Source organism: Vespula vulgaris, chromosome 10 (assembly GCF_905475345.1).
Source record: "Vespula vulgaris chromosome 10, iyVesVulg1.1, whole genome shotgun sequence".
NCBI classification, from domain to species: Eukaryota; Metazoa; Arthropoda; class Insecta; order Hymenoptera; family Vespidae; genus Vespula; species Vespula vulgaris.
This window is the reverse complement of record NC_066595.1, coordinates 7,441,493-7,468,469: the sequence shown is the minus strand read 5'-3', so window position 1 is coordinate 7,468,469 and position 26,977 is coordinate 7,441,493. Positions and strand designations below refer to the sequence as shown.

General features: G+C 34.7%; 1 protein-coding gene and 3 non-coding genes across 7 annotated transcripts in view; 2 read left to right on the top strand and 2 right to left on the bottom strand.

The window, feature by feature from the left end:
• LOC127066931 (sestrin homolog) overlaps positions 1-26,977 on the top strand; it is a 95,429-nt gene that overhangs the window by 48,157 nt on the left and 20,295 nt on the right. Inside the window, exon 1 of one of the 4 annotated variants that reach the window (XM_051001227.1) lies at positions 24,602-25,675. The exons of the other annotated variants lie outside the window; for them this stretch is intronic. Coding sequence (XP_050857184.1) covers positions 25,655-25,675 — 21 coding nt within the window. The 5' untranslated portion in view covers positions 24,602-25,654. Of the gene's footprint in view, positions 1-24,601; positions 25,676-26,977 lie in introns of those variants that run through there. 4 annotated transcript variants of the gene reach the window in all.
• Positions 2,719-2,791, bottom strand: Trnak-cuu (transfer RNA lysine (anticodon CUU)). Its single transcript has one exon. It is a non-coding gene; the product is annotated as a tRNA-Lys (tRNA).
• On the top strand, positions 5,373-5,445 carry Trnak-uuu (transfer RNA lysine (anticodon UUU)). Its single transcript has one exon. It is a non-coding gene; the product is annotated as a tRNA-Lys (tRNA).
• On the bottom strand, positions 18,645-18,717 carry Trnaa-agc (transfer RNA alanine (anticodon AGC)). The gene has a single exon. It is a non-coding gene; the product is annotated as a tRNA-Ala (tRNA).

The window sequence follows — 26,977 nt, the reverse complement described above, 5'->3', positions numbered from 1 at the left end:
AATATCTTTTCGACCACTGTATTGATTATAATAAATCCATTAAAACACCATATAATATCGTACCTGTTTGAAAAATAATAGATATCTACTTTACCGATACATAGAAAGAAAAATTGTATCACGAACACTTGGGATAATTAGTAAGCGAATTATAAATTCGTAGCGAGCGATTAACGTGTTAGGGTAAAAAAAAGAAAAAGGAGAATGAGAGAGGGAGAGAGAGAGAGAGAGAGAGAGAGAGCGCGCGAAAGAGAGCGAAAGAGAGAGAAGGAAAGCTAGTATAATTAGCAATTACCAGAAGGAACGATGGTTATCGCATTAATGATAATGTGTATCGTAGCGAACGATCGAAACTTTCTCTTCGTATCATTTCGTCTTGCAGCTCGCTGAACTTATATACAATGAGTTGATTTTAGTGAAGGAGAAGCGAGTATGATTCATGCTTCCTTCGAACCTAAGATATATATATATATATATATATATATATATATATATATATATATATATATATGTATTTATATATGCATATTCCATATATGTTGATATACCTATATTGTATCTTCATACGGTACATATATTTTTTTCGTGCACGCAATTATATGTAATTTCAATGATCGTATGTATGGATAAAGAAACGAAACCAACAGAACAGTTAAGATCGTCCTTCCGTAATTACTTTAGTAAGTTTGCAATCGAGTGGTTTTTGGGAAAGCGTACACGACCACCTGTTGCTTCGCCTTTTCTTCTTCTATATTTTATTTCTTTTATGGATCGTTTTTCTTCTCGGTGAAAGCCAAGTTCTATTTAGATTCGATACTTTTAAAGACGATAGTCAATGTAAACAAATATATTTGTAGATTTGGATAGGACATTTCTTTTTCTTTTTTTTCCTATGTTTTTTCGTTTCTTTTATATATATATATATTTTTTTTTTTCTTCATAAAAATCAAACTTGAGATTTGTTTTACTCTGGAAATAAACGCGCGAAAATTTGCACCGAACAGACATACACAGACACTCTAACTCGTTTTACCTATCTCCTTCTTGTCCACGTTCTCTCATCGTTATATTGTATGTTTGTACATACATATATATATATATATATATATATATATATATATATATATATATATACATACATAAATACATATATACTTACATACATACATACATACATACGTCAAGGGGGATCGCACGCACGTGAGCACTTATACGCTTCGCCATATCACGTGGAACGAACGTGTTCGTTAAGCTCTAGAAGTTAGTGTACCGGTTTAATATATTATCTTCGATCTTTTCTTTTATAATTGACATCATTTTCTTAACGTATATTTTTTCTTTTTTTTAATTTATCTAACGAAATCAAAAAGTGGTTTCGCGATCGTAGAAACGTAAACATTAATTATCAATGTATTCGTGTACTCGATTGATTATAGAAACACGTAACAAAATTGAATCGGATCTAAATTTATTTTCTACCGGGCGTATTCTCCGATAAGGAATAATTCATCGTAATATATAATAAAAAAAAAACCCGATATCATACTCAATTTATTTTTTTTTATGATACTTTTCTACATATTTTGCGAGAATAACTTCAATGTCAATTAACGAATCGACGTTTCCGCATGTGCGCATACGCAAGAACGAAAAGTCTGTGCTTAAATTTACAAGCAAACATCATGTAGCTCTCTTATTATCGTCGAGATAACTCGAATCAATGATTTCATTGTTCTTTCTAAATCTTACGTAACGATTTCGAATTTCCTATTTGCTCTGTGCCATTGGGAACATTCGCCAAAGATATGAGATGCTTTGATAAATGTACTTTTCATTTTTCTTCCTTGATTTGGCAAATTATTCCTACCGAAAGATTTACTTTTGTTCGTCATAATGACGAAGGAAAAAGAGGAGAGAGGTAGAAAGGGAAGATGAACAATTTCTCTTCTCTCCACTTCTCCCCACTCCACTCTTCTCTTTTCCCATCAGCATCTTCCGTGCATTTTCACTGCATCGTTCGATAAACATTTTATTTCGGGTTGTGTCGAAACATTGCCGCGTTGTGCCGCATGCCGCGCATCACTAAAAATACACAACTCTACAGAAGCAGCCCCTCTATCCCTTGGCAGTGAGTGAAACCGTAATCGAAAATAACTCACCGAAACACCTGGCACCACAGTGTTCTATTCCGCTTACCCGAATACTTGGATTTCTCTGAATCTTTCTACCTGATATCGTGTTTTCAATTTACCGACCCTCCTATACGAGTTTATCCACCCGGATGATATTTCAATCGTTACTACGAATCCAACTCTTGATCGGTTAACCCGTATGTTATAGTAATTAATATATTCATTATAATTAATATTTATTTTGGGATTTGTTTCGTACGATTAAGTTGCAATATTGCAAGCGATCGAGTCGCGAAAAAAAGACTTGATTTACTTAACATTGTTCGTAATGCATTAGTAAAATATTTGCCAAGTAACGTCAGAGTTCGTTGTTTATCCCATTTTTATATTTATATCGAAGTTTTACGTCAAATAGTGACGAAAGAGTTCTTCTCACTTCTTTTGTCTCTCTTTCTCTCTGTGTATGTGTGTTTACGCGTTGTAATTTCGGATTGGATAAAAATAAATAGTAGTTTTAAGCATTCATAATTAGTAGAGTATGGATAAGTTATAGGTACTTAGAAATTGAAGAAGAAAAAAAAGTAGTCGCCCAACGTGGGGCTCGAACCCACGACCCTGAGATTAAGAGTCTCATGCTCTACCGACTGAGCTAGCCGGGCTGATGAAAATTTTAGGATTAACAAACATATCCGAGTTTCTATTTTCAAAATAAATTCTTTTTCTCTTTCATTTCGTAAGACAAAGTAATTCCATTAACGGGACATCAAAAGTTTTAATAAATTCGATCCGAGATATCTATTGAGCGCGAATGTTTAACTAAAAATAAGTTGGCCGTAAGTCGAAAGAATATTCTTGCGTAGTTTGTGCGATCAACAACCGTAAGCTTAAATTAGATCGATTAACTTGAACGTACTCAAAATGAAATTCGAACGAATAAGAATAGATCTTGGGAATGATCGGATTTAAAAAGAAATCGATTGTTTCGCACGTTTAAAATCGCTACATCGGGTGTTGCCTATAATTTTAGAATTTTTTTCTTTCTTTCTTTTTATTTTTATTATTATTATTTTTTTTTTCTTTCTTTTTCTTTTTTTTTTTTTTATTCGAGCTACCAAGTTGAAATCTAGTAGAAGATTCATTGTGAAAGTAGCATTAGGTAGCTATATTTGAGAACTTTAATATTGGAAACTAGCCAGAGGAGATACTAGCTAGCAACGTGAAATTCTTATCCACCCTCTTCGAGTTCCCTCGACCCTCGTCCCTTCGTATATGTTCGTGTGCCGCCTGCACGTTTATGTGTATATGCTTGTTTGAATCTTAGGTCGATGTACGCGGTCGATCATTGGGTTTTCTCTATTAATCATCCAGCTTTTCATCTCGCGCATAGAAAGCTCAGTTCCGTATAATTCATTCTCGAGCATTCATTAAAAAAGATAAAAGTAAAGGCAAAAGTATTTTCGAAGTAAATCAATTTATTTATCGATAGATATAACGATGTTTGAAGTTTGAAAAAAATTCTTCAAGATAAATTTAACGTAACGATCAAAATCAGTTGTTTGCAATATGTTAATATAATTTACATATATAATGAGAGAATAACGTAATGCTCGTAAAAATATATCGTTACTTTGTGCAATTTTCTTTTAAACTCTTGTCATCATACGAGTTACTCGTTAATAAATCACAGAGAAAAAGAAAAAGAAAAAGAAAAAGAAAAAGGAAAAGGAAAAGAAAGAAAGGGAGAGAGAGAGAGAGAGAGAGAGAGAGAGAGAGAGAGAGAGAGAGAGAGAGAGAGAGTCGAGCCGTTCCTTCGACTGCATTTTATAACGTGACCCTGCTCCTTGTGATGCAACAAGTTTGCCGATCGTTTGATTTCATAATTCTAACCTCGATCGTGTATTAGCGGATTAGAAAGATAACATTGTCGTGCGTTATTAATGGCATTCTAACAACCGATCGCAGGTTTATTGAAGCTTGTTAGTGCTTCCTCAACAACGTGGGAAATAAATCTTGCTTGGCGATAAACGGCAAACGTCGAGTGGGCGAATAAAAATATCACGTTCGGTCCATTCGTGTAGAAAGTAGAAAATAAGTAGCGACGCGTGGGCTCTGTCAATCGACCGGTAGAAGCAGCTTGACAAAGACACCCTTTGTCGTCGCTCGTTTCTAATATCGAGAACTTGACACATTGGGAAGTCACTGGCAACGTGTCAAGAATCTTCTTGCTTCGTATGTAGAATATCGACCTCTTTCTCTCTCTCTCTCTCTCTCTCTCTCTCACTGGTCCTCATCCTCATCCTCTCTTCTCGTTGGTGGACGTCGTCCGTCGACCCTGATCAAACTAATGTCTCATCAACGCCATGTTTTTCATCCTATCCCCTAGTAAGCTAGTCCAGCGTTAAACCGAAATTAAAAGAAACCTATATTCCATATTGAAATTTTGTATTCCTATATTAATTCGTACGTCAATAAATAATCGACAATTTCCACTCGATCACACGATCGAATACAAAATAATTAAAATTATTATATCGATCCATTGACTTTGCCGTTTTGAAATTTTTGTTTCTTCAGGTTCATTGCTACAGGTGTGACACAAAAAATGAATAAAAATAAAAAATGAAAAATGATAATAAAGAAAGAAAGAAAGAAAAAAATGAAAAACATAGACGAGAACGATTGTTTGCTGTAACGACACATACTTAATTAGCCTCCGATAATCCGTTCTCTGACCTCTCTGTACTTACAACTTAACTATATATTTCATTTTATATAAATGTGTGATATTTCGTGTCAAGGATGAATACTCGATATTGCGTCTTACTTATTACGATTTTTGTTAAATCATGGTAAATCGAAATCAGTGCGAACAATAATAGTTAAGTTTTCGACTGTCGATCATTCAAGATTATTCTCCTTTCAAAGTTACCGCCAAAGTTTTATTTTAATAGAGTACGTCGTCAGATTTGCAAATTGTAATTTACGAAACGTTTTATAACAACGACAATTACACGGTCGTTGATAATAAAGGCAAATTAAATGGAACAGTTCGTAAGTAAGATTATAACTTGCAAATTAATTAGAACGGCTCTTGTTAACTCAATCGAAATATTTAGTTCGCAATTAGTATTAATTATAAGACAATTGTTATTGTATTTACCGAGTATTTTGATAAATATAACAGCGTAAAGGAACAGAAGTCTGGTTTATAAGATATAATTCGGACGTAGTCTTCAAGGCGCCCGGATAGCTCAGTCGGTAGAGCATCAGACTTTTAATCTGAGGGTCCAGGGTTCGAGTCCCTGTTCGGGCGAATTTTTTTTTCTTTTTTTTTTCTTTTCCCGACTTCACAATTAAATTGTTTCATATTATTATTATTATTAACCAATTAATTTTTATTATTTATTTTTTTTTATATAATTTTATTATTATTTTATTATAGATTTATTTTATTGTGTATATTATTATATATATAATTTGATTATATATTTTATTATTCATCGTATATAAGCGTATATTCGCAACATTTATTTCATATGACAATCTTCATCATTAAATCGAAGATTTTCTTCAATGCTTTTGTTTGAATTTACCACGATAAAAGGGAATACGAGTACAAATAACTTTCCAGTCGGTGAACCAAGTTGCAAATATGGCTAAGGCTAATGCATAGGTCGCCATTGAATTTACTCTAAATTATATATCGTAAAATTACAACATTTATATTTTAAGAAAGAGAGAGAGAGAGAGAGAGAGAGAGAGAGAGAGAGAGAGAGAGAGAGAGAGAGAGAGAGAGAGAGAGAGAGAAATACTCAGAAAAGGAAAACAACGCAAAACATTGCAATACTCACGTAAGAGAATATTTTGCTTGAAGGGCTAGTAATTTTTGAAAATAACGTGAGAATGATATCTGACGGGAGTCCATCGTTTTGAATCGTTTTTGGTTAATTTTTCAAGAACATTTTCCACAACCATATTATTTCCTCGTCGATCGTATCGACGTTCATATTTTTCGATACGCCTCGTAACTCGATTCTCACACACATGATTCACATTACGATGATATTCTCGCATCGAGTGAAATCCATAGGCGGAGGCTGATTATCGTAGGTGGATTCTCGTACGTAAATTAAAACGGGGAACGTATTCACATTTTATCGTCATCATCGAGCAGTGTATTTATCGTGAATTCGATAACGATTCGTGGAAATGCAAGAAATAACAGTGGTGTACGTACATAACTAAATACGTACGCAAGTATTTCCCTTACGAGTCTCGGCATTGCGCGATTTTGCACAAACAGGCACGTCCACGTACTACTACCATATGACTTTCTTCGTCTTTGTCGTGAACAAACTCGCGCACATGGAAACGTATTACACATAGTGCTCGAAGACGATTTGCATATACATACTTATGTTAATCCAACGTGCCGCGTATTCCACATTACTAGTCGACAACGTCGTTCCTTTAGAATATTATGGATTCACGATTGCAAAGCTATACCTATCATATATGCTTCGCCTACTCGTAAATTAAATAAAATTTATACGGATAAATCTAACGCGTTAATGAATTTTTGTTTTTTTTTTTTTTTCATTTTCCTTTTCCTTTTTCTTTTTTTTTTATGTAAACGTCGAATGTTTGAACGATTGTTCTAATCGATTGTGCCTGCGAATTTATCTTCTTCGAAGAATGCGAAGATAAGGTGCGTTGAGAATCAACATATTCTTCTTATTTTTTTTTTTTCTTTTCATTTTTCTTTTTTTATTCATTTATTTATTCAACGAAAGAAAGAAAAAGTAAAGAAAATAAATAAGAATGGGATACGGTGTTAAAAGAGAGGGAGAGAAAACGAGCTTTCTTCGAAGGCACGTACGTTGGCCTCGTTCTTTTCGCTTCTAATTTCGAAGTCTACGAACGGAATCTAATGGTATCTTCAAGCATAGCACTGCCACAAATCTTCTTCCCTCTTTGTTTATATGATTCACAAGACTCCCTGGCTCGTTGGACTCCCACGTTTTTTTCTCTTTACTACGATGCTATATTCGACGTTTTTTTTTTCTTTCTTTCTTTTTTTCTCTCTTTTCTTTCCTTTCTTTTTTTTTTTTTGTCTTTTTTTATCTCTTCTTTTTACGAAATAAAAAACATCTAACACATGTTCGCTTTCTCGTAAACTCCTTTCTCTTTTCTACGCGGTTGCACGTGTTTCTATCTTTTCTTTTCATCTAACCGAAACATTTTTTAAATTATCCGTCATTTGAGGAATTTAAAAAACAGAGAAGGAAACATAGATACACCTATGCGTATATATTCTCGTCAAGAGATCACTTTTTAATTCTAAAAAAAAAAAAAAAAGAAGAAGACAAAAGATATGTATATTTATATTTATGGAATCTAATAAATTTCTAATATTTTTTATACGGAAAAAGTTTTCCTTCGAACGTAATATAACGCTTTTGTGCAACTCGTTATCACATGTTTTTTTTGCAAAAGCAATTTGAAAGATCATCGGGAAGGTAATATCATGATTATTTGATTACGTGGCGTTGAAATCGAGTGCAGATAGGATCGGACAATGTCGTAAATACGTTAAACGTTGTTCGCTCATAAGTAGAGTCATGTTCCCGTCCTTGGCAAAGAACCGTCGAGAATAATGCGGGACATTGTCCTTGAAATCACGCTATCCACGATTCTCGATCCTATGATCTTACACCTCAATCTTTAAATCTTATCTATATCTCCTTCCTTCTTCTCTTCCTTTTTCTCGATATTAACAGCTACTCGTTGCATTAATTTATTTTCTTGTTGTGCATTGCGTACGTAATAAATCGTCGCTTTTATCACGGTTTTTTTTTTCTTTTCTTTTTTTTTTCTTTTTTTCGTCGGTAACATATCGTAAGTAAAATCAAAATTTAAAGTGACCCTCGTTCGAACATCTATCGTATTTCGTTTTGTCTGTTAATTTTTTTTTGTTCTTTTTTTTGTTTTTTTTTTTGTTTTTTTTTTTTTTTTTTTTCCGAAGGTCGAGAAATGAAGCATGCAATGAGACAATTGAGTCGAGCTCTCTAACGTTGAGTCATAATAATTTCTATCAGCGGATAAGAACTAGCCGTTTCTTCGCTCGCAAATGATTGGCTTACGTGGTCTCGCTCACGCAATCGCCCGGCACCGACTTTGAATAATAATCTAAACGTTCTTGTCAAAGCCCATCGTCCGTCAATAGGAGTCTTTGATAAATCGTTAGTAAGAAAGAGTATTTTGCAAATCTACATACCTATGTGTCGTAAACAACAACGACGACGAAAACGACAAAAACGACGAAAACAACGAATGCGTTTCTCTTTGCAAACGTTTGCAACAACCATTTCCTCCACCCCTCTACCCGATGTGCATTTACTTACGTGTTCTTTGTTCTTAAACACCTTCGTGCACGAGGATTATTTATAGATCGAAAGATTCTGTAGTTTACATAATGTGCAACGTGTCTGTGTATTCGTGTGTGTCGTCTATGCGTTGCATACATTCGTATGCGTCGCGAAAAAAAGAGGAAAAAGATATAAGTAATCTAAGAACGAGGAACGCTTCTTCACGAAACGAATCACGACTTCGTCTTCATTTATTTGAGTAGAGGTATTTAAACGGATCGAAGTATTTCCTGGAAGACACTCCCCCAAGTGATTCTATCTATTCGAAAGCTTGCATCGTTAAGTTGCTTCCTTTTATTTTTTTCCTTTCTCTCTCTCTCTCTCTCTCTCTCTCTCTCTCTCTCTCTCTCTCTCTCTCTCTCTCTCTCTCTCTCTCTCTCTCTCTCTCTCTCTCTCTCTCTCTCTCTCTCTCTCTCGTGTTACACTCTATAGTTTCATTCAGGTTTAGAGCCAAGCAACGACGTGGCCAATCGACGTCGATCGAATTAAAACGAATTCCACGCGTTTTTTCGATTCGTTCCTTCTTGGCAAAGTATCGTTTCTATCATCGATAACGAAAGAGATAGTCAAAGAGTAGGAAGAAAGAAAGAAAGAAAAAAAAGAACGAAAATGTTTTGACAAACGGATTACGTAAGAAATTACGTACAACGATATGCGTAAAATGGCATGTATGAATGTACGACGTGTGTATGTATATGTGTACACACATATATATATATATATGTACCGTTTTAACTCGATTTTCATCGATTCATAATGAAGTCTGTTTTTGAATTTACGACTCCAACGAAAGCCGTAAAACTATTTCCGGTAGTGTAGCTTCTGGTGTCCCTTTGGGGCTTTGACTTTATGAGCCATGACGATCGAAATTCGTCCGTAAAGTAGACCATGTTTTTTTCCACTCGAAGGAAGAAGCACTCATCCTCGGGTTCTCACGGGTTAAATCTCTTTGTTCTTTCTATGAAGGATAGAGAGAGAAGAAGGAAGAGAGGGAGGAAGGAAGAGACTTCCCGTTGTTTTTACAGCATACTAAAAAGCACAGATATATATAATATATATGTGTATTTATGTATATAACTTGTATAATTTATATATATTATTTATATACATTTATATACATACACACACACACACACACACACACACACATATACGTATTGTCTTTAAAATAGCTCAACTACTTTGCATCTACAAATTTTTCTTCGAATTTTCCATAATGATATAAATCTCTTCGGTTTAACGCGATACCCAAGTACCTCGTTCCTTCGTTTCTTCGTTCGTTCCAACTTCGAAGGAGTAGTGGAGAACAAATTTAGAATCGAGGTGTATCTTGTCTCTTTCTGACCTATACTCTCGCCCCTTGTACGAATAGAAGACGATTGATCTTTCTGCACCCTGTCGGGTCGACACCTTACTCTTACGAATTTATTTCGAGAACGTCGGACAGCTGTAGGTGTACGATAATAAAATCGAGCTAAAGAGATCCGCGATAGTTTGTTGTTGTTGTTGCTTGATGAAAATCGCTCCTTCGACTAACGAAAGAAAAGAAAGCAAAAGAAGAACAAGAAGAAGAGACATTCGTCACAACTATTCCTTCAAAACAACATTCGTTCTTCTCAAGACAGAACGATTCCGTGAAAGGATATCATTGGCTCATTGAATGGCATGTTTCATCGATGATCTAAGATCATAAAGAAAGGAAAAGTGAAGGGTTCTAAAACTGGCATGGACGGCCCTGGCTTCCCTGGCATTGCTCGAGGGAATACCGAGGTGAACGGAACAGACTGCTCGGTGCCAGCGCCCGCACGAACCCTCTCCCTCTCCCTCCCTCTCCCTTCCTCTCTTCATCCTCATCTCCATTTCCATCTCCATTTCCATCCTACTCTTTCTCTCTCTCTCTCTCTCTCTTCTCTCTCTTCTCTCTTTTCTCTCTCTCTCTCTCTCTCTCTCTCCTTCCTCTCGGATTCTCTCTTTTCATCCCCACTAGCGTAACGATGCGAATACGTCGACAGAGGTCGTGCTAAGGAGAGTCAAACTCCCACCTTATGTAATCTCATATCACATGCGATCGCAACGAGATCCGCACGCGGAATCAAGGCCGATAAAGAGAGCGTCTCCTATACTTCTACTTCTTTATTTCTTTATTATTAATCTTATCGAGAAGATCGAGGAAGTTACATCCAATCGAAATTTCTTTCCTTCTTTCTTTCTTTCTTATTTGATTTTTTCTTTCCTTTTTTTTTCTTTCTTTTCTCTCTCTCTCTCTTTCTCTTTTATTTCTTTTTCTTTCTTACCTCGGACGTCCAACTCGTTACCCAGTTTCTCTTTTTCCTCGTTCAATCTTTTCTTATTTTCTTTTTCTTTTTTTTTTCTTTCTCTTTTTTCTGTTTTGTTTTCGTTTTCTTGTTTCCTTTCTTCCTTTCTATGAAAATTTATTCCCTCCGGGAAAAACCGGGAAAGAAAGAGAGAGAAGAGAACGACGAATCGAGCTTGCCCGGTAATAGATCGTAAGACAGCATTCGGAGCTAATTTTGATGCACGCGTTGCTCCTACCGTTTGACTCTCAAACATATGCGAGAGAAGAGACACGAACGACCTAGATGCACGTTATGTCTAGCTATACCCTATATCCGTACTTACTTATCTACTTGCTACTCTGTTTCGAACGTGTGTAAGTCGGATATGTTGCGTGTAAAAGTGAAGACAAACAGAAAAAAAAGAAGCATATATATCGTTGATCATTGGTTTTTCCTAATACGTTCATTTCTTCTTCTTCTTCTTCTTCTTCTTCTTCTTATTATTATTATTATTATTATTATTATTATTATTATTATTATTTTATCTCATACGATATCATTTTATTTAGAAAAGAAAAAAAAGTAAGCCGAAACATTTATCTGTCCTTGCACGAGTTGTTTTTTACGGCTCGAAGCAAATTAGGCAGACTCGATGACGTTTTCATCAAGATACGTCGACTTGACTGAATGTTCGATTATTTTAATTACTCGACACGTGAAAGGAAGCTTTGTTTGTTTCATTGGGAGGTTATAGGTTTTCGTTCGTTATAGCATACGTATCGATATAGTTCGTCGTTTCGACGAGTTCAAAAAAAAAAAAGAAAAGAAAAAGAAAAAAAAAACAGAAAAGTTCGATTTTACGTTCGATCTTACGACCTTTTACGACCGTCGACGTGTTGTCGCGTTTCGAGGTAGAATTCGCGAAAAACATATGAGAGAAAGTTGATTGGGGTTATCGATTCGTGGGAAAATTCCTTCTTGTTGATCGCGTCTTCTTCTTTGGATTTTGTTCGATATCGTTATACGTCCTTGGAAATTTCTCTTTCATTTGAATCCTACCAGAAAAAGAGACGAATCCCCTTCGTGAGGTTATCGTCGTTGAAAGCGACGAAGACATTGCATCATTCGAAAAAAAATATATTTTTTCTTATATATATATATATATTTATATATATATATATATATATATATATATATCATTGCGACACTATTAAATTTCATTTCTTATCTTTCTCAATCGCGAAGCAATGGTTGCCTTTGTGTTACATCTCCTATTAGGTAAAGTTGCTAACACGTAAGGAAAAAGAAAAAATGTATAAATAAAAAAGAAAAGGAAAGGAAGGAAAAATAATAAAGAGAGGAAGTCAGGGAAAATTTTAATTAGCCATTGTTAAATCGTTCGAGTCAACATCCGCGGTCAAACTGAATTTCGAAGAACCTTGTAGGTCTTATCGCATTGGTCGCTCATCGTTATTGCGAACTATGAGTAATTAAATGGTCATAGAAAAATGTCTCGATGACTCGCGTGCCACCTTGAACAAACATTTTCGTTTTCACGCCGAATGGAAACGTTTTAGCGAGGAACATTCTTGATTTTATTGGATGATCCTTATCTCTTTAACTACTCGTCTTTATTGGTTTCTTTCTTTTTTAATTTTTTTTTCTGTATGTGTGTGTGTGTGTGTGTGTGTGTGTGATAATTTCTTCTTTTTTTTCCTTTTTTGTTCAATTTAAGACGACCGACTTTACAAAAAATCCATCGCAATAATTACCTTTTATCTCTGGCGTATATTTGTCGGAAAGATTTTCCACCTCGTAATTAATCTGCTTTTCGATTTGCTTCGTATGAGTCATATCGATGATAATACTTTGTGTTCTCGTTTATCTCGCGTGTGTGTGTTTTTTTTTCTTTTATTATTATTATTTTATTTTTTTTATTTTTTAACTCCCAGCTTTATTTCTCGCAATCGTACGTAAAAACGACAACGCGTGTGACGTCCGAATGCGATTTCGTCGAAAAATTTCATCTCCCTAGGGGTAAAAATCGCTTCTATGGGATAATAATGAAATAAAGCAGATCGAGCGTGTTTTAAAATCGGTTATCCCACTTTTGTACTCGTTCGATTTGTATTGCGAGATTATTGAGAATATATACGCTCGATTTGTTTTTGCGTAACCGAGTACTTGTTTTTCTCTTTCTTTCTCTTTTTTTTTTCTTTTTTCCAATCGCACATACGTATGTAAATGGGCGAATTCATATTCAATTTTTTCGGTTTCGACGAAAACTACGAAGGATTTCGCACACTAATGAAACCGGAAACATGTCACGGACGGAAGTAAGAGCACGGACGGAAAGGAGAATGCGTTGCAACGAGATCGATCGATAAGAATTCTCTTTGCCGATTCATAATATACGGAAGTTACGCATTTCCGTGGAACAATACAATATCCGAAAATATTTTTCTTTTGATTTTTCACTTTTGTTTTATTTCACAAAATTTTGTATAAAAAAAAGGCCAGTGCAAATTAATAATAATTAAATATATAAATTAAATTATAAACCCTTCCCCCTCCCCCACAAAAAAATCAAAGCTATCCTTCAAGTTGTTAAGATCGTCTCACGTTATTCTCATTAATTTTGACGTATTAGATATTATATACGTTTATAAATAAATCCACCATGATAATTATTTTTCGAGTGTTGATATACAATTTTGGTAGAATCTTCTCTTACACGCTCTGCTACCGCTAACGCGTTACGCGCTACGGTTAGCTATTTATAAGCACGAGCTCGTTCCGAATATCGTGCGTTCTAGCGCAAAATCCGTTCGCCTATATTATACATTCGAAAGGAACAAAGAAAAATGGTAAGCTAAGGAAATATGTCTTTCTTGCTTTTTTTTTTTTTTCTTTTTCTTTTTTTTCTTTTCTACAAATTGCATCACATTTTTATTCATTTTATCGTATAGTAGCACGTTAGTGATTCACTCGAAGGTTTGTCATCTTTCTTTATCTACTCACGAATACATCGTCGGTTGAACGGAAGTTCCACGAAAAAATGCGTGTGATACGTGATCGTATGGAGACGAGTTTGTATGTGAGAATAGTACGTTTGCCGAAGGAAGAATTAATTAACGATAAACCACAGGTGGCCGTCCAACAAATAAGCCAACCGTCATCGAACGTCTAGCCTTCGTGTTTTCTGCTCGTTTTCTCTTATCGATCTTTTACTCGAAAACGAAAAAAAAAAAGTTCTCTTTATTATTGAGAATAGTTCAAGTCTGAAAGAGAGTTATTTAAAAGGCAACCTTTTATAACCGGGAACTTTAATAAAAGGAGAAAGAATAAGAAGGGAAAATAAGCTATACCTTTTCTTTCTTTACCTCTTTCCTTACGACATTATTTCTTCTCAGATGATTCGTGGAATTTTCCAACGTGGTTGAAACGAAAATTATCCCAGAAAAGTTTACTTGAGAAAGTGAAAACGCTCGTTTTATCTTAATTCTTGTTCTTTCTAATAAGGGAATAAAAGAAAGAGCTCTTTTGGAAATATATAAAAATCGTCGGAACTCTCTCTTTCTCTCTCTCTCTCTCTCGCTTTCTCTAAAAAGAATCGATTTTGAGAGGTCACGATAAGTGACTCGAGGATATAGCGAAAGAATAATGATTCTTCCAGAATTTATCTGTTCTTCCGTTCTAGTTTTGTAATAAAAATTTATTCTGTATGTATCTGTGTGTTTGTGTGTGTATACTCACGCATATGTATACGCGCGTTTCCTTTTATCAATTTATCTCGGCACGTGGATAAAATTATTTGGTAAATCATTATTCATTCGTTAACGAGTGGCAGCTTGCCGTTTGATGCAATTCATGACCGGTCTAGCAAAATGACTTTAACGCTTCGCTTATAATCTGAGATTTCTACTGATTTGAATTATGCAGAACCTCCTTTGTTCCACGTGAATGCAAATACACATGTCTAAAAAAATATATATGTATATATATGAACACACGTACATATTTACAATCTTTGTTATTATAACGAACATTAAATTACAAACTTTCATTGCGTAAGACCGTATTCGATCAGGTTACTATACATACATACGTAAATACATACATACATACAGGTGTATATTGGATTACATAAACGTCTGTAGCCAAATTTTAAAATCAAACCGACTTACGTCAACCTTATGGTTTTTCTCCAATCAGATTAGCCGCGATCAAAACATTCTCGATTACGTAACCCGTAAATGATCGTGACGCATTTCTACAGGTGTACGAATTTATTTCAATTATTGTCAATTGTTCAGAAAATTATTAATATCGCTAGCGACGATATTATATAGATTTTAAAACGTTACATTTTATGAGATCAAGTTAGATGAAAGGGCAGTGAACTCTCGATTGAATAGGAACGAAGGTCCGTTAAAGAAAGAGATCGTTGAGGACCCTTCATGCAAAAGGGAATGAAAGAAAAATGAAGAACGGGCCAACATAACGATTACGACTCTCCTCTACAACAGTTGGATTTCATCGAGAATGAACTCGGACGAATAGAAATTGAAAATAAGAGAGAGAGAGAGAGGGAGGGAGGGAGATGAATAATCATTCTTTACATTAAATATAGGTCACGTTATAGTAGATGAATAAATATCAAAGATAATGTTTCTGATGTCTCTCGATTATGTTCGTTGACTTTTTATTATTAAAAATGAAAAATGTAGAAGTTTTATCGTGTATATGTACACATACACACACATATATATACATAGATATTTATTTATATATATATTTATATATATTTTACATATATATATATATATATATATGTATATATGTATTCATATACACGTTGCGTTATCTCCTACATATGTAACACTTGTGAGTCAACATAGTAACGGAGAAGAACAAAGAAACATAAAGTAATGCATTGAAAGATGACGGGTTGTTGGCTCGATCGCGATTCTTATCCGACATTTAGCCGAAAAAATAGAACATCATGCACGATTAGGTCTATCTATAGTCTTTTATGGTTTATTTCAAGTAGCTGACGAAACTTGCTTCCGCGTTGCATCAGTCTAACGATAAATGCCGTCGTTGTTTACCGATCGTTGATAATGATGAACGTCTTTAAATCTTTTTTTTTTTTCTTCTTTAGAAAAGACTGAACCTGACTCTTGACAAAATAACAGCGATATCCTTAATTTACGTGAAATAGTACGACATCCGTTGTTTTCGCATACTCGCGACATATATGTAGGTATGTGTGTGCGCGTGTGTGTGTACACGTGTGTATTAAAAGATTCGTGTTTTCGAAAGATGCGACTCGATTCGAGATATCACCAATTCATTTATTTTTAAATTATATCTCATATTTTTCTGCGATCTAACGTGAAAATGAGTCGTGTTCGATAAGAAGAAATTTATTTAAAGTTCATGCCGATAGGCAGACGACTCTCTTCCCCTCTACCGTTTCCTCCCCGTCTCACGGACCTCCCGTTGAAGTATCGTTTCTAGCTTCGTATCGAGCGAATGTAGTTACTTACAATGGAAAAAAATTCGCGTAGGGTGCGTATATGGACCTTCCTTCTTCTTTGGAAATACTCCATCTGCGTTTCTCTTTATGAAACTTCGAAGGGTCCTCCCCTTCGTCCGCCCTATGCCCTTCCCTTTTTAACTCGACACCGAGAAACGTACTCGGAAGAATCTTTTCGCTCGTTTATACTCGCCAGTCGAGTTTCGAACGTATACATAATACGTATGTGTAAGTATGTCGTAACATTTGAGAAGGGGAGCGGGGTGAAAATAAGAACGTAAAACTTTAAGTGAGTAGTCGTGGTACGAGAGGAAGGATAGAAGGGTAGGAGAGGAGGAAAGGGAGAAAGAGTAAGAGGGGGTTTAGTTCGTTCGAAACAGAAAGAACGATTTTATTTCACTGCCCAAAAGACTTGGTGGTATCTATCTATCTCGAGTTTGTTTACGAACGTGCTTGTTTACGACGAAATATACGCGAATGAAAGCCTCGAAATGCTTTGCAGATAACTCGAGTGCATTTCTCAAGCTCCACAAGCTGCGGTGCTTGTTTTCTTTTTTTTTCTTTTTCTTTTTCTTTTTGTTTATTTTTGCTTTTTCTGTTTTCTTTTTTTTTTTTTTTTCATATATTTCGAGCATCGAGAGATTCGCCAATTTTCGTCATCGAAGTTTGGCAAACTACCAAACATTTTCTTCTCCTTGTAACCGTTTGAACGATCAATCGTTATTCCCCCATGGAATTTTTCTTGATACTCTACCCCTTGCTTTTTTAGATTTTTCAGAGAGAGAGAGAGAGAGAGAGAGAGAGAGAGAGAGAGAGAGAGAGAGAGAGAGAAGAAAAGAATCAAAGAAGTTTAAATTTCAAATCATCGCAGAAAGATACACGTGATTTTTATCTCAAGCAACTTTTATCAAACGTCGTCCTGAAATATATCATTAAAGATAACAGCGTCCTTCCGTTGTTACCATTATTATCGTTTTGCGTGTACCTGGTTGCACGCAAGGACGCCCTGATAAGCAAAAAGCTTCTAATAATATACGATTACACATTTGTTTCTATATTCTCCACTCTTTCTCTTTTTTTTATCTTTTTTATTTCTTCTTCTTCTTTTTTTTTTTTTTTTTTTTTTAAGATATTAAGATGAAATATTTGAAGAAAACCGATCTCTCAAAATATTCGCTTTCTCTATCTATCTTTTCATTTCGTGATAATTCTGAGCGTACATCTTATGTACATTCACACCTATATACGTATAATGCATTAGCACGTGCGTTTTTTTTTTTTTTCTTTTTTTCTCTCTCTCTCTCTCTCTCTCTCTCTCTCTTCTTTTTTAAACGAATCGATTTGCTCCGTAAACATCGTTATCTGCCGCAAACCTCGAGTTTGAGTTTGAACGAGCTAAAGAGATTGGTATTGTCACGTGGAGGGTGCTTATTGCAACACTTATCATCCCTCTATTGTTGTAAATAATCTAATCAACGTCGTAACGCCACGTGACGTTCGTATTCTTAAGAAAAAAAAAAAAAAAGTAATAATAATAATAATAATCCAAACGATGTGGTATCGTCTTCCTCGCTTATTTCTTTTCGCAGCCTAATTTTTAATGTTCGAGTCTTATAAGGGTAAACTCCGTAGTCAAGATACCGTGAAAAATCGCGAAAGCGAAAAGAGAGTGCTGACTAAGAACGCTCCGAAGCGAATTATAAGATGTAAGAGCACGATAGGCTTCTAATATCGACAGGGAAAAAGTTCCTCGAATATTACTACCGATCTAACGCGTTCGAAAGATCGAGCTCAAGTTGTTTGCTATCGTTCGATCTTTCTTTCTTCGATCTCGTCGTCTCTTGCGATCGAGTAAGAGAAAACAAGAGTCGATTAGAAATCAGCGACTATATGTAACACTTATACTATAACTATGTATACGTATACGCATACGCATACGTATATAACGTAATATACGTTGATATATTCACAATTGATTATCACACACGATATTTTGACTCGTTGTTTACTGTTACTTTTTAAATTGTGCTTGTCATCGATGATGCAGCTAGGAAATAATTATATCGTAATAAGTTGATAACTTTTATTATATATAAAACGTTTTTCGTTTTTTTACAATCGAACGTATAAGTATGTCTTGTTATTATAATTAATTTGACTTTTTTCTTTCTTTTTTTTTTTTTTTTAAATGAAAAGAATTAATGGAAAAAGAAAAAAAAAGAAAAAAAAATATTAAAAAAAAAATTGGAGGCGCCGGGCATCGATCCCGGTACCTCTCGCATGCTAAGCGAGCGCTCTACCATCTGAGCTACGCCCCCGTGATACAATACTACAGTAAATCAATGTTTATCCGATAAATTATCTGATTTCTATCTCATGTGGATCGTATCTAGTTTCATTTCGATTTCTTTGTCATGCGGCAAGCACAAGTATAATTCATTTACGAAACGTATACCGACGCACAGAGGGGTGATCGAGAAATCGTTATGATGTAAATTAATTGTATATCTCTATCTGTACATTTCGCACGTTGTAACGTTATTTCGTTGAAAATAATTAATTAAGATTACGTTACGTTGTCGCTATTATCATAACAAATTTCCCCGGTAATGGTTTATCATTTCTAAATAAAATCTTTAAACCGTGTCAGATCGTTGCACTTAGCAACTAGTTGGACGGAAGTGACGCAACGGCGCGCTGCAGCTGTGCTCTTTTACATTATACATCGAATATGGCGTGACTTTCTTTTCCAACGTTTCACGCTGACCCCTAGTCCGACGTGTTGCTTTTTAAATGTATTATAATGTACATGCAAGTACACATTACCAGATTGATTCTACTGTTTAAATCGATTCTTTGGAAAATTTTTTATCATACAATCGCAATCACGTCTATCATCGGAGAACGATAAGATTTTAATAAATAATTATTAAAAATTGCGACAGTATCGAAGAATCGATATCGAAGACGATATCTTTCGGGATTCTGACAGTCTAATCTAAATAATGTATATGCAAGTACAGATAGATAAATAGATGATATATTTTAAATCGATCCATAGAAAAATTCTGTGTCCTTTATTCAAAACCTGCTGCTTTATCCAAAAACGATAAGATTGTAACGAATAATTATTAAAAATCGATATGGGAAACGATATCTTTTGAAATTTTAATTTTCTAATCAATAACGTATATACAAATATAAATAGATAAATAGATTATATATTTTATATCGATCCATAGGGAAAGTCTGTATCCTTTATTCAAAACCTGCTACTTTATCGAAAAATGATAAGATTGTAACGAATAATTAGTAAAAATCGATATAGGAGACGATACCTTTTGAAATTTTAATTCTCTAATCAATAATGTATATGCAAAGTAGAGATATATAAATAAATCATACGGTTAAATCGATCCTTCGAAAAATTCTATATCCTTTACTTACAATTTACTACTTTATCCAAAAACTATAAGATTTTAATGAATAATTAGTAAATATCACGTCGGTGATCCAAGCATCGATGTCAGAAATGATATTTTTCAGGATTCTGATTTCCTAATTAACTGTTTATAATAATGTATAATTAAGTAGAGATACGTTAATAGATCATACTTTTAAATCGATGTATCAGAAAATTCTATATCCTTTATTCATAATCTACTGTTTTCTTTCAAAACGATAAGATTTTAATGAATAATTAGTAAATATCATGACAGTGTCCAAGCGTCGATATCGGAGACGATATCTTTCGGGATTCTGATTCTTTAATTAATAATATATATTAATAATATATATAGTACAAGTACAAATACATAATAGATAATACTTTTGAATCGATTCTTAGGAAAATTTTGTATCTTTCAATCGTACTCGCGTCTATTATCCAAGAACGATAATATTTTAATAAATAATTGTTAAAGATAATAATTATTAAATAGTATCGAAAAGTTTATATGCTAGACATTATTCGGGATTCTTACTTTTTTTATTAAGTATTTATAATAATATATGAGCAAGTATGGATACATAAATAGATTATAGGTTTAAATCGATCCTCCAGAAAATTTTTGGGAAAATTGTGTATCCTATAATCGTACTCGTATCTATTATTCGAGAACGAGAAGATTTTAATAATTAATTATTAATAATGATGATAATATCGATTAATAATGATGTCGATATCTTTCAGGATTCTAACTCTTTAATCAACTATAAATGTTCATAATAATGTATATGCAAGTACAAATATATAGATCATATCTCTAAATCGATATTTCAAAAAATTCTGTATCTTATACTCGCAACCTGCTGTTTTATTCAAAAACGATAAGATTGTAATGAATAATTATTAAAATTTACAACAGTATCGAAGAATCGATATCGGAGATGATATCTTTCAGGATTCTAATTCTCTAATTAATAATTAATATATGTAAATATAGATATATACATAAATCATATCTTTAAATTGGTATTTCGGAAAATTCTGTATTCTATATTCGCAATATCTTGCTTTATTCGAGAATGATAAGATTTTAATGAATAATTATTAAAAATCAGGATAGTCTTTCTATCGTAGAATCGATATCACAGACGGTATCTTACTCTCGAAGATTGGATTCTTAATCTCGTTTATAACTTTACAATCATCTCTAATTCATGATCTCTCGACTATTTTCCTTGAGACGTAGTACATTTTTTTTTGCTTACATTGAATTGGAATACTATCAACTATATATATATACACGCGTGTATATACACGTATATATGTATGTGTGTGATTCAATTGTCCATCTTAACGACGAATTTGTGAGTCTATTTATTCGCAAAAAAAGAACAGTCTTGTTATCAATGCTTTTGACTCAGTCGTAAAACTATTTTGAGCATGCTTTCACGTGCCGTTGTCATCGTCGTAGTCGTCGTTGTTGTCGTTGTCGTTAATTTACAAATCATTTATATGTACGCACGTTTTTCGTTTTCATTCACGATATTTAATGTCTGAAATAAAGATTAAATTGAACCGTAAAAAATAAAAAAAAAAAAAAAGAAAGAAACAAGAAAGAAAGAAAAAAATTCAAGAAACATCGTATTTTGCGAGTAAATCATTTCTTCGTTCTTCATTGATCGTAAAAACGTGCTTCCAAGAAAACTCAGAAACTCTTCACCGATTACCAACTCGATTTTTTCATTCGACGATCCATATCAGGATCGATCTCAAAGTGTTGGTACTTTACTGTACTTTATAGATCAGCGAAGCGAGATGTTTTCTTTTATTTTATTTTTGTCTCCTTATTTTTTCTTTTTCTTTTTTTTTTCTTTCTTTTTTTATTTTGTTCGAGAAATTACGCAAGAGAACTACTCTTGCCTTCCTTCCTTCCTTCATTCGTCTCCCTCTCGGAGTCACTGAGAAAACCGGCCTCCTCAAGGTTCTCGCTTTTTCTTTGTCGACGTCGGCTGCTGTACACTCCTGAACATTTTTCCAATTCGATGTTCCACTCCCTCTCTCTCTTTTTCTTTCGCTATCTCTATCTCTATCTCTGTCTTTCTCTTTATCGTTATTATGTTGTTATTGCTAATACTATTTTTTGCTTGTTACTACTATCATGTAATTTTATCTCTTTTTCATGAGACTGAGACTTTAAAAATATGTATGAAATCTGGTATCTCTCTCTCTCTTTCTCTCTTTCACTCTCTCTCTCTTTCTCTTTCTATCTATCTCTATCTTCTTGTGTCATCCATTATTTGTCCTCCGTCCTTCGCAAAAGAAGAAGGAGAAAAGAAAAAAGAACGCGTAGAGTTGCACGACGATACCGTGTATTATTTTTAACGATGATCCGATCGCCCTATCGCGAGAGGCCGCGCAACTTCTTTACCTTTCTCGTATAGAATATGTACATAAGTCGCGTGCTGGCTTTTACGTAATCGTATCGATCTTGTCTCGATCTAGTGGAAAATTGCAGGTAATTCTTTCCTTCGTTTGGTCCCTTTATAAAGATTTATAACGATTTATTTTAATTACGAATCGAATTTCTGACGAAAGGGGGTGGTGGTGGTAGTGGTGTATGAGGAGGATGAGGAGGAGGTGGAGAAGGAGGAGGAGAAGGAGAAGGAGAGAGCAGGCAGAAACAGAAGCAGAAGTAGAAGCAGAGGTGGAGGAAGAGGAAGAAGAGAAAGAGGAGGAGAAGGAGGAGGAGGAGGAGGAGGAAGAGGAGGAGGAGGAGAACGGTGATTCGTGGACTTAAGAAGAGAAAGAGAAAGAGAAGGAGGAGGTAGAGAAGGTGGAGGAGGTGGAGGTGGTGGAGGTAGAGGTGATTTCCGAGCGACGAAGCTTATAATAGCATATGGCAGTGCTGTAACGAGAGGCGCTTTCCCGAGCGTTGACCTCTTCGCGCTTCCAACACTAACCTCGCCCAAGTAGTCGCTCCCGAGAATACAAAATAACAGAAACTTTACGGTTGTTCGTCGTAGCGTTCGAAGGATCGACACGATCGACTACGATCTTCGTGGAAAAATCATTCGACTCTCTCTTTGTCTCTCAGTCGTCATTTTATTCGTCGTTTCAACCAGGTAGATTTATTCTCATCCGTAATAACCCTCTTTCGTAAATGGTCTTTTATTCGTTGAAAGAAAGAAAAAAAAAAAGAAAAATATGAGTATCAGAGAAAGATTCAAGAAATGTCATGTCCTTCCATCTCGCGTTTCGTTCCTTTTACAATTTACAGGCGAACGCGCACGATCAGAGTCGTTATCCTTGGTAGCTTTAAAATCTGAAATCTACACTCTAGCGATTAGAGCCAGCTGTTGTTTCGAACGTAATTAAATATGTCGTCCAACGTTAGAGACTCTCTACTGATTTGCGAGTTCGATCGTCGAAGAACTCTCTTGTTGTCGAGGTCAGGATATTATAAACTCTTTTAATACTCGTTTCGCGATACCCTATACGCGTAGATTTATGACGCAGAGAATTTATCATCGTGTTAAAGATCTAATTAGAAGGAAGATAGGGAAATAATTAGAGAGAAATTATCTTTCGTGCGTCCTTAAATATAACCCTTGAGAATAAAGGGTCAATGGAAAGGAATTTTCTTCGTTATAATTCTTCTTTCTTTCGTTTTCTTTTCTCCCCCAAAAAGAATATCTTTCCTTTTTAAACAACACCTATTCTTCATCAATCAAGAAAATTAATTTTTTAATATTTTATTAACGTATATCAATAAATATTACTTACGAAATTATATTAATATAACGTTATATTGAATTAATAAATATTATATATATATAATATATAATTATATAAACATATATTAAATAATTATATAAGAAACTTTTATTTTTATTATTTGTTTCATTATTAAAGTTTCCCCTAAGGACGAGATAAGAAGCTTAGAAAGACATGTCAGCTGCGATCGATCAATGGCAGGTAAATGTTGTGTAGATACATCGTCAACATCGTCGATCGTTGCGTCATCCAATTCTTCCTTCCTATTCGCGAAGATGGTGCGCTATCAATCCTCTCGGTCGCTGTTTTTAATGACATTTGGACGATTAGGATTCGACACGATAGCTTTGAGAGAACCAAGAGACACGATAGGGGATATTACGAGGAAATGAGACATCGAATAAATGCTCGATAAACGTTCCACCTCCATTGCTCTGTTACATCCTAAGAAATGACGTTGATATTTTTAGGTCGGTTAATACCTCTGTTGCTAAGGCATCAGCTGATCGAGCCGGTTGCTCGTACACTTTCAGTGCCGTATATTTCTAATCTTTTATTTTCATGTTTCATTATAAACCATTAATCGGATTGAAATCATTTCATATTCTCGTCTTATGGTAATATTTTGTGTTGGAGTAAGGTGGGGGTGGGGGGTGAGTAATGATGAGAGTGAGGTTAGGTGGGGGTAGGTTAAGAAAAAGAAAAGAAAAGAAAAGAAAAAGAAAAGAATTAAAAACGAGAAAAATAAAGAGAAAAGAAAAACGAAGAAAAAGAAAAGAGTAGCCCTTTAAATAGTTTAACATTTAAAGATAAAAGAAGGAGGGAAGGTTTCTTTGTGTGATGCTCTGGAAACGTAAGAGCGTGTACGACACTGTCGACCAATGACAAGAGCGAAAAGCCGGCTCTTCCCCACCACCGGTAGCTTTTTCTTCCCCCACTCTCGTACAAGCCGGCCAGATGATCGCTCGACACGAGCGTACGGCATCGAGCCGTCGTCCGGCGTCAGTTAGCAACCGGCTCTTACAGGAACATGACACGACTTTTGAATCGTTAGTCTCGCTTAACTCGTGATGTTCAGTGTAACTTGATTCTTTTATATTCTCGTGTTCCTAAGTCTCTTACTTAATCCAGTTGTTGCAAATTATTTTATTATTATTTCATTTACAATCTCCTTCCTCTGCGACTCTCCGTTTATTTTCCACCTTCTTTTTTCTCTCTTTTCATTTTTTTTTTTCAAATCTATCTCCCTTTTTTCCTTCTCTCTTATTCTCCTTCTGTCCGAATCCAATCGACTTTCTCTATTACTTATTTGCGAAAAGTTAAGACGATCGATATTTTCTCTTCTTCTTCGTTTCGATAAATATCCTTTTGTTTGTTTCTTGTTTTCTTTCTTTCTTTTTTTTTTTTTTTAAATATTCGTTTCTCATAATATCGCATCTCTTTCCTTCCCGTTTGAAAGTAAACGAAATAGAAAGAGCAAGGAAAAATCGGTAAAACGCGACGAAACGCGTGGTTCGTAATCAGTCTGTGATATTATTATGACTGGTAACTATTTATCGTCGTCGATATTCCTCGAGAGTGACGAATTAAGGACGTGTCACGGTAAAGGCAGGCCGAACGTGAAAACTCTGCGGTGATTTTCTATCGAAGAAGCGAACGAAAAAATCCTTGCTGTTAAGAAGAGGACGCAATCCGACTTCGCTCTCTTCGTCTTTTTATCTTTGTTTAAATTTTTTTTTATTACACGCATCTCTTTAAACTTCGTCTTTAAACTTTCTCGTAATAATAATCCGAGGAAGATAAAGAACGAGTGAGAAGAAGAGATAAAGAGAAAGAAAGACAGAAAGAAAGACGAACGTCATCATCATCATCATCATCATCATCATCATCTAGTCGACTTTTTCTAAGCAACCCGATCGTCTTTCGTGTATATCTAGTGTAATTTATTAAAATCAAACAAAATTCCTGTCGCACACGAGAACGAATTCTGCCAGGAAGCGGATACTATCGCTTATCTTGGTGGTGCCGTCAAAATGGGACAAATTGGAAATGATGTAAGTTCTTTTATTCTATATTCGCTTTTCTTTTCATTTCTCTCTTTTTTTTTCTTCTCCTCCTCCATGTTTTCCATTCATTATCTGTTTTGCTTCGAGACCGAAATTCGATTAAGAAATTAATACTGAAATTTATCGAAGAATATTTACTACCCTCTTTCTCAGAGATATACGATTGAAATCTTAAAAAAAAAAAAAAAAAGATTTTGTTCTGCATACTCGAGATTTGCTGAGAACGATGTATTTTATGTATTTTGTGTATATATATGTATATATATGTATATACGCGTGTACGCTTTTTGGTGATCCACGAACGTGGCTCTGTATATAGGTCTTATGTTAATTTAGAAAATCGAATCGTCTCGAGCAGAAGAGATCGAAAGATTTCGATCGTAGCTTTACGAAAATCTCCTTTTATTTTCTTTTTTTTTTTTCTTTCTTTCTTTCTTTTGGTTTTTAACACGTAGAAATAAGCCACGTGTGAAATTAATCCGTCTCGTTAGAAATTCGAAGACGTTACAAGATCTTTATAGAATCATCGGTAAAAATAGAGTAAGCAACATCCCACGAGGAAAAGAAGCCGCAGATTTGTAGAAATAGTTCTTACGTTAGACAGAGAGCAAAGTAAAATAAAGAAAGAGAAAGAGAAAATGCGTATTGAACGATAGAGTTCGAACAAATTGCATTCTTTAAGGACAACGAAAAATAAGAAAAAAGTGTAGAGGAAGAAAAAAAGAAAAAAGGAAAGCTTCGAAAAATTTGTTCGATCACCGAAAGAACCGTTCCACCTGTTCGCTCGATCGAACGTCGATAAGCACTTTGGCTACGTGCATACACACACGTACGTTTCATTTTCGTTGTGTTTATTAGGTATACTTCCCAGATACGATAATTCCACTCGACTGAATATGTGGCACACGGTGATTAATTTCATTCAAATAAAAATATCTCGACGCGTGGTAGGTTCTCAGCGAGTTATCGCAACGGATACGAGCGAGTTAAATAGCTCGATCGTACTTCGAAGCCACCCGTTGCGAAAATTATAACGAGTCTCAATCGATCTACCAATGAAAATGCTTTTCTGCTTTGTCTAGTTCTTTTATTTTTCTATATATATATATATATGGAGGTATAACGAGATATCTTTAATACACTGTGACATTCTATTAGAATATTAGACGGTATTTTAAACGAATCTAAAACTTGTCTCATTCCCCAGCGGATATTATTAATTTTCTTGTCAAAATTATATATCTCTGGATCGTACGCGGCACTTTTGACGCACTCGCATATATTCGAGTT